Source organism: Pelophylax lessonae (genome assembly GCF_965119305.1).
Source record: "Pelophylax lessonae genome assembly, chromosome: 11".
Lineage (NCBI taxonomy): Eukaryota > Metazoa > Chordata > Amphibia > Anura > Ranidae > Pelophylax > Pelophylax lessonae.
Window position 1 is genome coordinate 33,793,595 of NC_138778.1, and position 15,905 is coordinate 33,809,499.

The 15,905-nt window shown below is 45.7% G+C and overlaps 1 protein-coding gene across 1 annotated transcript in view; it reads left to right on the forward strand.

The window, feature by feature from the left end:
• The first annotated feature begins 640 nt into the window (after positions 1 to 640).
• Positions 641 to 15,905, forward strand: part of MTCL2 (microtubule crosslinking factor 2) — a 197,779-nt gene continuing 182,514 nt past the window's right edge. The window contains exon 1 of the mRNA XM_082271721.1: positions 641 to 1,248. Coding sequence (XP_082127847.1) covers positions 775 to 1,248 — 474 coding nt within the window. The 5' untranslated portion in view covers positions 641 to 774. The remainder of the gene's footprint in view (positions 1,249 to 15,905) is intronic.

The window sequence follows — 15,905 nt, forward strand, 5'->3', positions numbered from 1 at the left end:
TGCAGCCCTTTATAAGTGCCCATCAGTGCCATCTATTGGTGTCGCCTTATCACTGCCTATCAGTGCAGCCTCATCAGCGCACTTCAGTGAAAGAGAAAAATTAAGTTTGCAAAACTTTAAAACAAAACATGAAAATTTTTTATTTTTTCCTTCAAAATTTTGTCTTTTTTTTGTTTGTTTAGCAAAATGTAAAGATCCCAGAAGTTATTAAACACCACCAAAAGAAATCTCTATTTGTGTGAAAAAAATGCTAATAATGTCCTATGGGTAGAGTGTTGCATGACAGCGCAATTGTCATTCAACAGCTGCTAACTTCCGCTTATTCAATTAAGATTGGAGAATAAAACCTGGAAGCTGATTGGTTTCTATGCAGAGCTGCACCATATCATGCACTCTCCAATGTTAGTAAATCAGCCTCACTGTGCTGGCAGGACTTGTGGCTTCAGTATAGGATTCAGATCTCTCATCCTGAGCCTGTGATAGGTGGGTGTGAGGAACGGGGCGGTGACTACAGATGTCTTGTCCCCGCCTCAATCTCCCTGACAATACCGATGCCTGTGGCTGCTGCAGGATGTGCCATCTCCTCCTCCCGTCTCTGGGTCCTCCCCCCCTCCTCCTCCCTGTAAGTAGATGAGTCCGATGCGCACAGGAGACACATCACCGTCCGTTATACAGAGGCACGCGCCGGGCAGGACCACTGACAGAGCCGGGCGGGGGAGGGAGAAGCGGGCGGCTCGCGCTCTGGTTGTGCTGTGCGGAGACGGGGAAGCGGCGATGGAGCCGGCGGGGCCCGGAGGAGGGGGAGGAGGAACCCCTCCGCCGTTACCGGAGAAGAAGAAGCTGAACCGGGCTCCATCCCCGGCCCGCCCCAAGGAGCTGAGCGGCTGGTCCCTGTCCAAGGCTCGCCGAGGATCTCCGGTCTCCCTGTCGGTCATTCCTCCCGGGCCCCGCCGCCCGCTGCCGTCTCCCGGGACTGCCAAGAAGCCGGTGGGGGCCCCATCCCGTCCCTCCGGGGGGAAGGGCGGTAAGGCGGCGGGGGTGGGCCGGGGGACGGATAGCAGCTCGGAGGGATCGTGTGCCTCGGAGGAGAACAGCAGCAGCCGGGGGAGCAGCGAGGGGACGTCCAGCCGGATGCAGCTCAGCACCTCCATGGCCTTCTCCGACCTCACCGAGGACATCCTAGACGGGGCCACCGAGGGGCTGATGAGGGAGATGGAGGAACTGCGCTCCGAGAACGACTATCTCAAGGTGAGAGACCGCGGGGGCGGAGCTAAGAGGGGTGGGGCGTGGTTAGAGATTCAGTCCACACTGTACTCCAATACTGAGAGCAGTCAGTAGGCTGTCATTGTTGGCCTGATGCATGAAAATCTAAATGTGAGGAACTGTAGGGGCGGAGCTAATTTAGGACTTTCTGGCATGGAACTGCAAGGGAGGGGTTGGAAATGTGGGGGTGTGGTTAGATTCAGCCCACACTGACTGTCATAAAGTAAGGTACTCCAATACTGAGAGAAGTCAGTAGGCTGTCATTGTTGGTCTAATAATGCATGAAAATCTAAATGTAAGCAACTGTAGGGGCGGAGCTAATTTAGGACTTTCTGGTATGGAATTGCAAGGGAGGAGCTGGAAACTTGGGGGTGTGGTTAGATTCATCCCACACTGACTGTCATATAGTAAGGTACTCCAATACTAAGAGAAGTCAGTAGGCTGTCATTGTGACGTTTTAATAATGCATGAAAATCTAAATATGAGGAACCGTAGGGGCGGAGCTAATTTAGGACTTTCTTGCAAGGGAGGGGTTGGAAATGTGGGGGTGTGGTTAGATTCAGCCCACACTGACTGTCATATAGTAAGGTACTCCAATACTGAGAGAAGTCAGTAGGCTGTCATTGTTAGCCTAATGCATGAAAATCTAAATATGATAAACTGTAGGGGGCGGAGCCAATTCAGGACTTTCTGGTGAGGAACTGCAAGGGAGGGGTTGGAAATGTGGAGGTGTGGTTAGATGCAGCCTACACTGACTGTAATATAGTAAAATACTCCAATACTGAGAGAAGTCAGTAGGCTGTCATTGTTGGCATAATGCATGAAAATCAAAATATGAGGAACCGTAGGGGCGGAGCCAATTCAGGACTCTCTAATGAGAAATTGTAAAGGTGGAGGTGTGGTTAGAGAGTCCATTTTCGCTGACATAGCCTTATATTACTCCAGTACTGCGAGAAATCAATAAAATGGTGATGTAAATGCGCAGAACCACGGGGGCAGAGCTAGGGTAGAAGGGGTGTGATTACAGACTCAGGCCTTTCAGGCTGCTGTGTAGCGTTAAGTAGCACAATACTGAGACTAGCCAATAGGTTGCCATTGACCTAATTTGTGAATATCTAAATATGAGGAACCGTAGGGGCAGAACTAATTCAGGACTCTCTGGTGAGGAACTGCAAGGGAGGGGCTGGAAACGTAGGGGTGTGGTTAGATTCAGCCCACACTGACTGTCATATAGTAAAGTAGTGACTCCAATACTGAGAGAAGTCAGTTGGCTGTCATTGTTGGCCTATTCTATGAAAATCGAAATATAAGGAACCGTAGGGGCGGAGCTAATTCAGGATTCTCTGGTGAGGAATTGGAAAGATGGGGGTGTGGTTAGAGAGTCCATTCTGGCCGCCATAGCCTTATATTACTTCAGTACTGGGAGAAATCAATAAAATGGTGATTATAAAGGTGCAGAACCGCGGGGGCGGAGCTAGGGTAGAAGGGGCCTTTCCGGCTGGCGTGTAGCGTTAAAGTAGCAAAATACTGAGATTAGCCAATAGGTTGCCATTGTTGACCTAATTCGTGAATATCTAAATATGGGGAACCGTAGGGGCAGAACTAATTCAGGACTCTAGTGAGGAACTTCAAGGGAGGGGCTGGAAACATGGGTGTGTGCTTAGGGATTCAGCCCACACTGACTGTCATATAGTAAAGTACTCCCAATATTGAGAGAAGCCAAAAGGTTACCATTGTTGGCGTATTTCATAATTCTATAAGTATGAGGAACCGTAGGGGTGGAGCTAGAGCTGCACGATTAACTGTTAAAAAAAATCGCGATCTGGATTCCCCCCCCCCCCCATCTCACAATCTTAAAACGGTCCTTGATTCTTACTGGGCCATTCTCTGCTCACTCACAGCTGTCGCAACAAAAAAGCCTCTAGCAAATGTTTATCGACATTGTTAAGGCTGCTAGACGACTATAAACACAATGTGTTACAATGTATCATTTTCATTCTTTTAGATCAAAGGAATTAACTTCGGTCTGTAAGGAATGGCAGTTTAACCTCCTAAAGTCTAGGCCTTTTTCTGACATTTGTTGCTTACAAGTTAATATCAGTATTTTTTTGCTAAAAAATTTACTTCCAACCCCCAAACATATATATGTATGTGTGTGTATATCATTTTTTATTATTATTTTATATAATATAATATATTTTTTTTTTTTCTTTCTAGCAGAGACCCTAGAGAATAAAATAAAATGTCACACTGTATTTGCTCAGAAGTCTTTCAAATGCAGTTTTTTTTTTTGGGAAAAAATACACATTATATAAACATAAACATAAACAGTAAAGTTAGTTAAATTTTTTTTACACAAATGTAAAAGATGATGTTACGCCGAGACTCGCGATCTTTATTCTAAGCAATTCTCATTTTATCCAGAATCGTGCAGCTCTAGGCGGCGCTAATTCAGGACTCTCTGGTGAGAAACTAGAAAGGTGGGGGTGTGGTTAAAGAGTCCATCCTGGCTTCCATAGCCTTAAATAACTCCAATACTGAGAGAAATCAATAGAACAGCGATCTGAATGTGCAGAACTGTGGGGGCGGAGCTTGGGGAGAAGGGGTGTGATTAGGGAATCAGGCCTTTCTGGCTGCCATGTAGCATTAAATTAGCAGAATACTGAGACAAGCTGATAGGTTGCCATAATTGACCTAATCCATTAATATTTAAATATGAGAAATTGTAGGGGCGGAGCGAATTCAGGACTTCATGTCTAGTGAGGAACTGTAAAGGTGGGGGGTGTGGTTAAAGAATCTATTTTGAGAGACACTGATAAGAACCATTATCTGAAGGTGCAGAGATAGGATGGTGGGGTTGTGGTTAGAGAATCGGGCCATTCTGGATGTTGTATGCCGGTAAAGTAGTATAATACTGAGTGGAACCGATGGGTTGCTATTGTTGACCTAATTGATGACTTTTTGAAGGTGTGTAACCGCAAGGGAGAAGTTACTTCATTAGTCTCTGGTGAAGAACTGCAGGGGAGGGACTGGGATGGTGGGGTTGTAATAAGAGAGTCCATTCTTGCTGCCATACCCTTAAATTACTGAGAAACTGATAGAACTATCTGAAGGTGAGGAACTGTGGGGGCGGGTCATAGGTGCGTAGTTGGTGTCAAGACCATTCTGGCTGTCCTATAGCCTTAAAGGCACACAATACTAAGAGAAGCTGATAGGTAACCCATGTTGGCTTAATTCATGAATATCTGAAGGTGTGAGGAACCGTGGGGGTGGAGCTAGGGTGGAAGGGGTGTGATTAGAGAATCAGACCTTACTGGATGACACAGCACAATACCGAGACAAGCCAATAGGCTGCCATTTTTAGACCTAATTCTTGACTATCTGAAGGTGTGGAACTTGGGACAGGGCTGGTGTGGAGGGGGTCTGATATGAGGGGCCATTGTTGCTGATGTAGTCTTATAGTATTCTAATACTGATAGAAACTGGTTGTTAATGTTGACCTAATTCATGGTATGTTAAAATTGAAGATCTGGGGTGGTGGGGGGAATGATTGGACAGACAAGTCATTCTCACTGCTATAGCTTTAAAATACTCCATTAGTGGGAGGGGCCAGTGGGGTGGGTTCCTGTTGATGACCTTATAAGTGGTTATCTGAAGGGGAGGAGCTATGGGGTTGCTGGGGTGGCAGGTTAGAGTCTCAGTCCAACCTGGCTATTGTAGCCCTAACGTACTCCAGTACAGAGAAAAGCTTGATTAGAGAGGTGTTTTTAGCTGCCATGATTTCCAATTCCTTGATGTGAAAGAAGAAATCAGCAGCCAGAGGCTGAATTCACCAATGAAAGACCAGTCATGGGACCCTCGTAGGTGAACAAAACTTCACAGCCTTTTAAATAACCTTGCTTCATGGCATTCTAATTTGTGTCGGCTCTTTGTGCCAAAATTGCCATGTGGGTGGCCAAGATTGGCGACCTGCCCTGGGGCAGCTGTGTTTTTACATGTTTGTAAGCCAGGTAACGTCCTGTCAGATGGGGGACCAGATCTACAGCAGTTTTGGCATCCACCGTAAAGGGAGAATCTGACCGGGTGGACCATGAAGGGTGTCAACCACACAAATCATTGCAGAACAAAAATGTCACCGGATCCTCATATACGGATGTAACACTGAAATCATTGGGTCTTTTGCATGGTTTATTCAATACAGGTCTTCACCGACCCAATGATGAATCTCCCCCCCCCCCCACCCCACCTGGAGGGTTGTTTTCTCTCCCCCCCCCCAAATCTGATGGGTCTTCACCCCCCCCCAAATCTGATGGGTCTTCACCCCCCCCCAAATCTGATGGGTCTTCACCCCCCCCGAAATCTGATGGGTCTTCACCCCCCCCCCCGAAATCTGATGGGTCTTCACCCCCCCCCCCCGAAATCTGATGGGTCTTCACCCCCCCCCCCCCGAAATCTGATGGGTCTTCACCCCCCCCCGAAATCTGATGGGTCGTCTTCACTCCCCCGCCCTCAAATCTGATGGGTCGTCTTCACTCCCCCGCCCTCAAATCTGATGGGTCGTCTTCACTGCCCCCTTCTCCCCGCTTCCAAATCTGAAGGGTCTTCTTCACTCTCCCCCTGCCCCCAAGTCTGATGGGTCTTCTAAACCCCCCGCTAATCCATCTGATGGGTCTTTTTCTCTACCCCCCCACCCCTCATCGGATTGGTCCTCTTGTCCCACTTCTGACACCCCCCCACCACCTACTGGGTCGTCTTCTCCCTTCTCGGACCTCCCCACCCCATCTGATGGGTCTTCTCTCTCCCCTCTGATGGGAAGTATTTTCCAGCTGATGGTAGGCTGATACAGAAACACGGAAGCCCCCTTAACTGTAGAATACCTCTGTACTCTGTGCTATATTACTATGGACTGTGTGCTTGTCCTTTTGTTGTGTTAAAGGGGGGTCCGGAATGAATGCCTAAGATGATATGAGCCTACATATAAAGTTCTATCTATTTTCTATCCCTACCAACAGAGTCCACCTCGTTTTCTTCAGCCCTTTCTCCATCTGGATACAGAGGCTCAGTCCTGGCAGGATGGGCATTTACAGTAGAAGGTGCTGCTTTCTTTAGGCCAGGGATTCCCAAACTATGGCCCTCCAGTTTTTCAGGAACTACAATTCCCATCATGCCCAGTCATGTCTGTGATTGTCAGAGTTTTACAAGGCCTCATGGGATGTGTAGTTCTGCAACAGCTGGAGGGACGTAGTTTGGGAATCCCTGCTAGGCAGTCAGAGCCTATGATTGGCTGCTTCCACCTAAGCTCCTGACCAATACCATACAGATCCTGCCATGTATTTCATAAGGTATCGTCAGTTCAGCTTGGGGTGGAGGGGTGTGAACTAAATTATGTTGATGTTTACTACTAGAAATCATTGCAGCTTTACCTTGTAAATCTAGAATAGGTTGGTAGCAGAATTGCTGGAAGGAACTCTTGGCCTGGTGTGACACGGGTGGATGGAGGAAGGCTTTAACCGTATCTTCTTGGCAGGACTGTCACCATCTTAGAATATCTCCTCTATCATGTCATACCAACAAACAGGGCAAGCATTCCCCTTAGCTGCAATTTTAGCAGGTTTAGAAGATGAAGATTGAACTGTCTGTGAAGCAATCCTGTCCTCAGCAGACACTTTTGGCATCAGAAAGGTTGGGGGGGGGGGGGGGTGTTAATCATCACGCATAAACGGATCATTTCCTGATATGCAGATGGGATGGATGTCGTGCTTTCCAGGTTAATCATAACTCTGTGTTCTATGTATGAGTGTGCCGGTTATATTATACATTACCCTTGCACCGTAGACGAGTATCGTGTTATATACTGAGGTTTACTGACTTGGTGTTTTCTGAAAGTTCATTCTCCAAAGTCTCATCTACTTTCCAGGATTAGCAGTGTGGGCAGACCGGTGTCTACACTTTGTTGGGGGTGTTATGGAAACTAAAGGATTGGCTCCCTGTTTTGCTTTTTTTCTTTCTTCATATTATGGAAAATGCATTAGAATAAACAAGACCCCCCCCCCCCCCCCCACCACCACAGGAGAAGTTTGATCCCAAATGTACAAACTGTAACTAAACCCAAGTATATCTGGGAAGGTTCTCATTTATCCAGGTCATGATATATCTCCTAATTAACCACTTTACCACCGGAGAATTTTGCTGTCTTACGTCCAGGCCACTTTTTGCGATTCGGCACTGTGCGACTTTAACTGACAATTGCGCGGTCGTGCGATGCCGTACCCAAACGAAATTTACGTCCTTTTTTTTTCCCCACAAACAGAGCTTTCTTTTGGAGGTATTTGATCACCTGTGTGATTTTAAGCCCCCGTTCACACTGGGGCGAACTGTGAGGCGACCTGGTCGCCTCACAGGTCGCCGCAGGTCGCCTCCCATAGGGAAGCTGCGGACCCGTTTTGATAGGAGCGACACAAGTCGCTCCGACTCAGAAAAAGGGTCCGGAGCTTCTTTGGGGCGACCAGGAGGCGACCACCATAGACTTCAATGTTACGAGGTCGCGGTGCGAAGTAGCGTCGCCCCAGTGTGAATGGGGGCTTACTTTTTGCGCTATAAACAAAAAAATAGCGACCATTTTGAAAAAATTATATTTTTCAAATTTTTTTTTTTTTTTATATGAAATCCCCCCCCCCCCAAAAAAAATGTAAAAATCAAATTTTTTTTTTTAATCATTTTAGGCCAATTTGTCTTCTGCTACATATTTTTGGTAAAAAAAAATCGCAATAAGCGTATTTTGATTGGTTTGCACAAAAGTTATTGCGTCTACTAACTAAGGGAAAGATTTCTGTCATTTTTGGTGTTTTTTTTTTTTTAACGAGTAATGGCGGCGATCTGGGTTTTTTTTTTTTTTTTTTGCGGGACTGCGACATTGCGGCAGACAGATCGAACCCTTGACTGACACTTTTGGGGGTACCAGTGACATTACTACAGTAATCAGTGCTATACATATGCACTGTTACTGTAAAAATGACACTGGCAGGGAAGGGGTTAATTTTCATTGGAGAGGGAGGGGTTAATGTATGCCTGGTGCTTACTGACGTGTGTGGGGGGAGGTGACTGAGTGACACAGGGACAGATCACAGGTTCAGCTATGCTGAAAAGAAAGAAGAAAGAAAATGGCCTCTGCCCCCACCTATAACTGGCCTTCATAGCAAAGAACAAATGGAAGGGCAACGCACATGAAACAAACAAAGATAAAATTCCCAGTTCAATTTGCCAACCAGTCTGCTTACCAACCAAATTGGCCTGTCTAACAGTTTGCGTCAATACAGGGGTTTAGTTAGCACACATCTGCTATGCTGAACCCTGCAATCTGTCACTGTCTGTGACTTAGGAGATCCCCCCGCTTGTGTAAACAGACTCGATTCCCCGACGATCGGGGAAGAGCAGCGGCGATCGCTGCCGCTCCTCCCCTGGCCCGACTCCCGCTGTAACTGAATACAGCTGGAGCGAGCCTCCGGTGGCGGTGCACGCGCCGCCGAGAGAGGGGAATGTCTGGTCTACGTCTCCAGACGATAACGAACCATTTCGCCGCAGTACAGTCAACGTGACTGGTCGGCAAGTGGTTAATGGAGGTGCACCGAAATTAAAATTTTGGTACCGCAAACGCAGAATGCACTTGGCCAAAAGTGAAAATGTTTACCTTTTCAGTTAAAAAAAAAAAAAAATATATATATATATAATTATAATATAATATATATATTCTCAAATTGTAGATATCTGATAATGCAGCTTGATAAAGGACGTATGCATGTCTGAAACTGTGCAGTCGCTTGTAAATTTATATTTACCTGTAAGAGCCGGTTCACACTGGGGCGACCTGTCAGGCGACCTGGTCGCCTGACAGGTCGCCGTAGGTCGCCTGCCATAGAGAAGCTGTGGATCCATTCTAATAGGAGCGACACAAGTCGCTCCGATTTAGAAAAAGGGTCCGGAGCTTCTTTGGGGCGACTCGGAGCGACCTGCATTGACTTCAGTTATATGAAGTCCGTGCCGGCCGCTCCGAGGTCGCGGTGCGAGCTACGCACCGCGACTTCACAGGTCGCCCGGCAAAGTCGGCTCGCCCCAGTGTGAACGGGGTCTAAATGTATGAAGATATGAAGTAAATGAGATATCTACAATTTGAGATTGCATCTCCAATTTTTTTGATGAATGTCTGGTGGAAACAAAGGAGTGCCACATCAGTTCGCATGTGGCAGTGTGAACTGCCTGTGAGTCGGGTGCGATGTGGATTCGCAGGGTTCCCGCATCGCACCAGTGGGAACCGGCCCTGAAGGTTTGCAGAGCCAGGAACTCCAAAATAGGCGCTCCAGTGGGTTGACCATCGCAGTGGCCTTCTACCCTCTCAATGGACTGACCCTTTGCCTTTGTTCCAGCCAGAGCCACAACTGGTAATTGGAAAAAGGACATCGGTATAGCTGAAGGGGTATACAGTACAATGGAAATAGAATAAGAGTAACATTTGTAACATGATAGCGTTTTAGAAAAGTCAAACAGAAAAGAATGCCTTGTTTGTTGTAAGGTACATTCCATGTAGCCTGGAAGAACTGACCAACAGAGGGTTAAAATTTCCTGACAGCAGACATGGTGTATCAGCTGTCAGCGGAGGGTTTGCACCAGGTGTCCCCGCATGGTGTTTTCTGAGGACAATTTTTTTTTTTTTTCTTTAAACAGTCTGGTGTGAAAGTTTATACCATCTTTGGAGTGTTTGGAAACGCTGTTTTATTGTTCCTTAATGGTAGGTTCTGTGCCAAGAAAGAGAAATGGCTGGCAGGACTCGCATGCTGTGCTCAGTGTAGCTGGTGTGACAGCATAGAGAATCTGTCTTTAATCTACAATTCATGGGAAGAATGGCTGAGCCCAGATAGTTTGTTGTGAAAGGATGGCATGCTGGTACTTGTCATTTCACAGCAGCGGCAAGGGTACATAGAGGTCGCCTGTGCCCACATGGACCAATCAGCAGCCATTCACTCACAGCTTTTACTTACCACTGAATAGCTACCTGGTGGCCAAAGAAATGTATTTTCAGTCCATTCTGGAGCTTCTATCAAGATGGTTCTTACACAGACGCATTATATTTTACAGAATAACCTGTATTGTTATTGCAAATGGCAAGAAATGTTGCAGATTGAGATGATGCAATTTGAAAGGTTATATTTTTGGACAGGCCGTGGAGAGTCTCTGTGATCAGCGCATGAACTGGTGATCTATACATTTATGTGTATATTGTTTTGTCATTGGTTTATCTTTTCGGACAGAATTTCCCTTTTCAGGCCCTTGTACTACATAGTTGATGGTGGATATAAAGGAGATCGCACAATCAGATTGTGTTGTGTATGGTGAGCTTTAAAGACTTCCAGGGACACACTTCTCCTGTTTTCAATACTACAGCCCTACTCCTCATAGGCTGCTATGTGATCACTCTGCTCCTGCACACTCTGCCAAATGAACGATTAATGCAAGAAGAAAATAAGGCACAAAATGATCGATCAGCGCAGGAAGGCACTGGCTGTGTATGCAGGGAGAATGGTGCTCACTGACCATGTCTGCATGTAAATATAGAGGTGGGCAGGATCACTCTCCTGGAGGAGGGAAAATGCACAGTTTGTATCAAATCAGGTCAACTGCTGAACTACTTCTTGACTCTAAAGCCCCGTACACACGCAACGAATTTTCGCCGACCGATCGTCCGTCTTTTGTCCAGAGTGGTGTCTGTTGGTTGGAATGTGCCTAGACTGCACACGAATTTTCCCGCACGACAAAATTCTACTTCAGAAGTGATGTCATGTGTTGGTTTGCTTTCTTTGTGTTCTTTCTTCTCTGAGCATGCCCAGACTTGCTCATAAGATTTTTCCCTGTCGAAATCTGTACTGACTGCACGAAAATCGGAGGTGTTTTGACGGCGGACAAAAATTTTATAGCCTGCACACCAGAATTTTTTTCGGCCGAAAATTTGGAGTTGGTTGTCGGTGGCATCATACTAACAAGCCGAAAATCGGCAGATCGGTCGTTGGACGAATATTCCCTGCGGATTTTCGACGCGTGTGTACCTGGAAGTAATAGGAGAGTTTTCTATAGAACAAACTGGAGGCTGAGGTAAAGCCTACCCTGGAATATATAGAAAGCATTATATTTTCTGCAACAGAGGTACATTAATGGTATGTTGGTACAAAGGGAAGCTGGAATTTACGGCAAAAAAGGTGAACTTGGCCTTTTAAGTTTTTGGTAGAGGTTAGACACATTAGTGTGACAGTCAGTGAGAAGAATGCTCCTTAAGGCTCGTACACACTTGACGGAAATCGGACGAAATATCCTCCGATTTTTCTCTCTCTTGCTCAGCGGTCATAACCGTTTTTAGTTGACAGTGCATAATGTTCACGAAATTTCTCGTCCGATTTTTTTATTTATTTATTTATTTATTTATTTGGGACATTTGTTCCTAGACTTCCGGGTCGTCAGCAACTTCAGATCATGCGCAGTCTTTCGTATCCGATTTTTCACGGACGTACTGCATACACATTAAACGAAAATTGGTCTTCTGGGGACGGACGATAAAAATTTTGGTGTTTCTCCCTCCATTTTTTTCATTGAAAATGTCAGCATCGGCTGCTGAAAGTTGTGTACACACTAGCCGAAAGTCTTACGATTTTGCCTCGGATGGGAATTTTCGGCAGATTTTCTACTAGTGTGTACCCCACTTTACTCTTGTCATCATTGGGAAGAATTATCCCCTTACAGATAGCTAAAAGGAACAATGGTGTCATTGAAAACGTATCTGAGAGGCAGAAATTGCCCATTGCTCAAGGAACCCCTAGCAACGTCAGGAGGAACCCTAGGGATCCACAGAACCCTGGTTGAGAAACCCTGATCTAAAGGGTGCATTTGACCTCTAAAAATCACGTTCCAAGGATATATAATAAACTGGGATTATCTTGTTCTACCATCTTGCAGATGGTGGAAGCGAGACACGACAGCCAGTTGAGTCGCATCCATACATTTCTTCTTTCTTGTGTGTATTATACACCCATGCTCTGCCGGTCCATCCCACCATCTGACCATCACGCAGTTCCTGGCCTATAACATTGGCTGGACACTCTGTTTCAGCTACATTATACCTTTTGATCATCCATGCCCTCCGGGGGGGACTTAGTTGGCCTCCGGCATAGCCTACCTTTGATCTGTTACCACCAGTCGCCTAGGTGGGAGTGTCCGCGTTTGCCTCGGCCTTTGTGTCAATTTCTTCTGCTACAAGCTCCATACCCTTGCGCCCCTGAAGAAGCGGTACACACCGCGAAACATGTCGGGTAGTGGATCAATTAGAGCAATACATATTGGTACCGGCTCAGCCTGGCCTAGCTGTAATCTCTGATGATCCCACCTACACAACAAGGATGTGATTGTGTTTTGTTTTGATAATTTTAAATAAGTGTATATGTCTTGTTGTTGAGATATATACTGTATTTTCTGGCGTATAAGACTACTTTTGAACCTCAAAAAAATCCCCCAAAATTGGGGGTCGTCTTATATGCCGAGTATAATATCTCCAAGGTAACCTAAGTATAAGTATTACCGGTAGATAAAAATTAGGGGGGGTCGTCTAATACGCCCAATCGTCTTATACGCCGGAAGATACGGTATGTATATATATATATGTGTGTGTGTGTATGTATATGATTTAATTTGTGTAGTTTTTTTATCCCCTCTTTCTCTTGGGGGATTATATGTAATAAAGTACATTTTAATATATTCAATTTACCATATTTATTGGTTCTACAACGGTACCCTATAAAGTCCCACCTTATGCCCCAAACCCCTATATCTTTGCTACTCTACTAGGGATGAGGTACCCGTAAACACAGATATACTCTCTGTACAATGAGCTAAACAACTTTGTTCTATTGCCCAATGGAGTGAACTGGTGCTTTGCTCATGACGAACACAGCAACCGGTTCAATTAAAGCTCCCGGGGGAGCGCGCACGATGGGGGAGCGCGCACAATGCACTGGCTGGTTAATAAAAGGAGCCACCGCAGTAAAAGATGGAAGTGTCAGCAAAATATAATAAAGCTTTGTATGCTGAAAATAACGGGGGGGGGGGGGGGGGAACGGGGCGCCTTGTAAGCAATGCTCTGTGATCTGCACTCTATTGCAATGGGTTGAATAACACATCTCTCCTCCCCACCACTCCGATCAGCTGTCTGAAGTGAGAAGACATTCTTGGCCCTTGTGCCCTCCTCTCAACCTGGCAGCACTTTGATGGATTCCATATACTCCTAGTAGATGGTCTTGTGTTGATATTAAATTGTATATATATCTACTGTACAGATTTTTATAGTACGCAAGGTTTCATTTATATTACGCAGACGCTCTTTTATATATAGAACCATTTACGTCATTCTCTTCTCCTAAAGAAGTTTACACACTGATCTCCATACTACATTCATATAAACATTAGACCAATCTTGTGTTCAAGACATAGAAGTTGATCTATTTGCAAAATTATGGAAGGAGCACTGAGGACTCAAATGAGAGCCCCAAATGCACATCGAGATCATACAGATCCTATAATATGCGCCGATATTTTTGTACATTTAAAATGTATTTTATTTTTTTCTTCTTGACAGGTACTCTTGTGGAGGGATCTGGGGGTCTAAAAGACCCCAAACCCCTCCTCTGCACTCAAAAGCATTCAAAATGCCAAGTTTGACTGTTTTGAATGCTGTCATTTTTTTAAATCTGGCGCCGAAAACCCGGAAGTAATGTCATGTCATCACTTCCGGGTTTTTGCATGGAGAATGTGGCTTTGATTGGGTCTTCGGCGGCCATGCAGGCTCCTCCTCTGCACTTAAAAGCATTCAAAACGCCAAGTTTGGCTCTTTTGAATGCTGTCTTTTTTTTTTTTTTTTTATCTGGCGCCGAGTACCCGGAAGTGATGTCACTCATGACATCACTTCCGGGTTTTTGCATGGAGACCCGAACAGAGCCGAATGCGGCTTTGACCGGGTGTTCGGCGGCCATGCAGGGTGGTTGCCTGGGTCTCCCGGTGGGACTGGAGACACGGGTGAGCTGTGGGAGGGGGGGACGTCCCTCCTGCTCCTTGTAATGACAGCCGAGCGGCTTCTCAGCCACATCAGTTGTCATTACAAGACAGCCGACCGTCGGCTATGGATGCCGGTACCGGGGTGATGCCTCTAGCTGCAGACATCACTCCGGTACAGCACTTTCCTGGAATATCGGTAACCTCAGGGGCCGATTCCGATACATCTGGGGAAAGTGCATATCGGCCCTCAATATATCGGCTTTGCCCATAATTGGTCGATCCCTAGTCTAAACACCCATGCAATCCGATTTCAGTGCAGGCAAAAAAGAGTCCTGCGCCATTTTAGTCCGAATGCAGTGCAATTTCAGCCATAAAAACTGGCTGAATTCGCACCGCACGGACATCGCATGTGATGTGCACAGGAATATGGGGCAAATCACATGCGATGTTTGCAATCGCATTAGTGTGAACCCAGCCTCAGCCAGTGTTCTGCTTCAAGATTGTAATCTCTCTTCAGATTTTGTTTGCAAAAAATATTGTTTGACCAATACTTGGTGTTATCAAACCTAGGGCATGTAAAACGCATAATGGAAATGGTTAAGCATGCTGTTTAAAGAGGAACTCCATTTTCATAACTTTAGTAACCGCTTTTACTTTTGATATGAGATTAGCATGCAAAAATAAAACATGCGATCATGCGTCCAATATTCTCATCGTGTGTACCAGGCATTAAGAAAGCACTTTGCAACATGGGACAAAGACTCTCATGGATAATGGGAGATCTAACCGTAAAACAAAAAAACAAAGTTCCATGCAGATGTTTGCATCCTGGTGCATCGCTTTACTGCATGTGCATTAATGTGGATGGATGCATAGACTGATAGATGCATAGATGGATGAATGGATGCATGGATGGATAGGTGGATGGATGGATGGATGCATAGATGGATGAATGAATGCATAGATGGGATAGGTGGATGGATGTATAGATGGATGAATGGATGCATAGATGGGATAGGTGGATGATGGATGGATAGGTGCATAGATGGATAGATGGATGAATGGATGCATAGATGGGATAGATGGATGGATGGATAGGTGCATAGATGGATGGATGAATGGATGCATAGATGGGATAGGTGGATGGATGCATAGATGGATGGATGCATAGATGGATGGATGCATAGATGGATGGATGCATAGATGGATGGATGCATAGATGGATGGATGCATAGATGGATGGATGGATGCATAGATGGATGAATGGATGCATAGATGGGATAGGTGGATGGATGGATAGGTGCATAGATGGATAGATGGATGCATAGATGGATGGATGCATAGATGGATGGATGCATAGATGGATGAATGGATGCATAGATGGATGAATGGATGCATAGATGGGATGGATGGATGGATAGGTGCATAGATGGATAGATGGATGAATGGATGCATAGATGGGATAGGTGGATGCATGCATAGATGGATGAATGGATGCATAGATGGGATAGGTGGAGGATGGATGGATGCATAGATGGATGGATGGATAGGTGCATAGA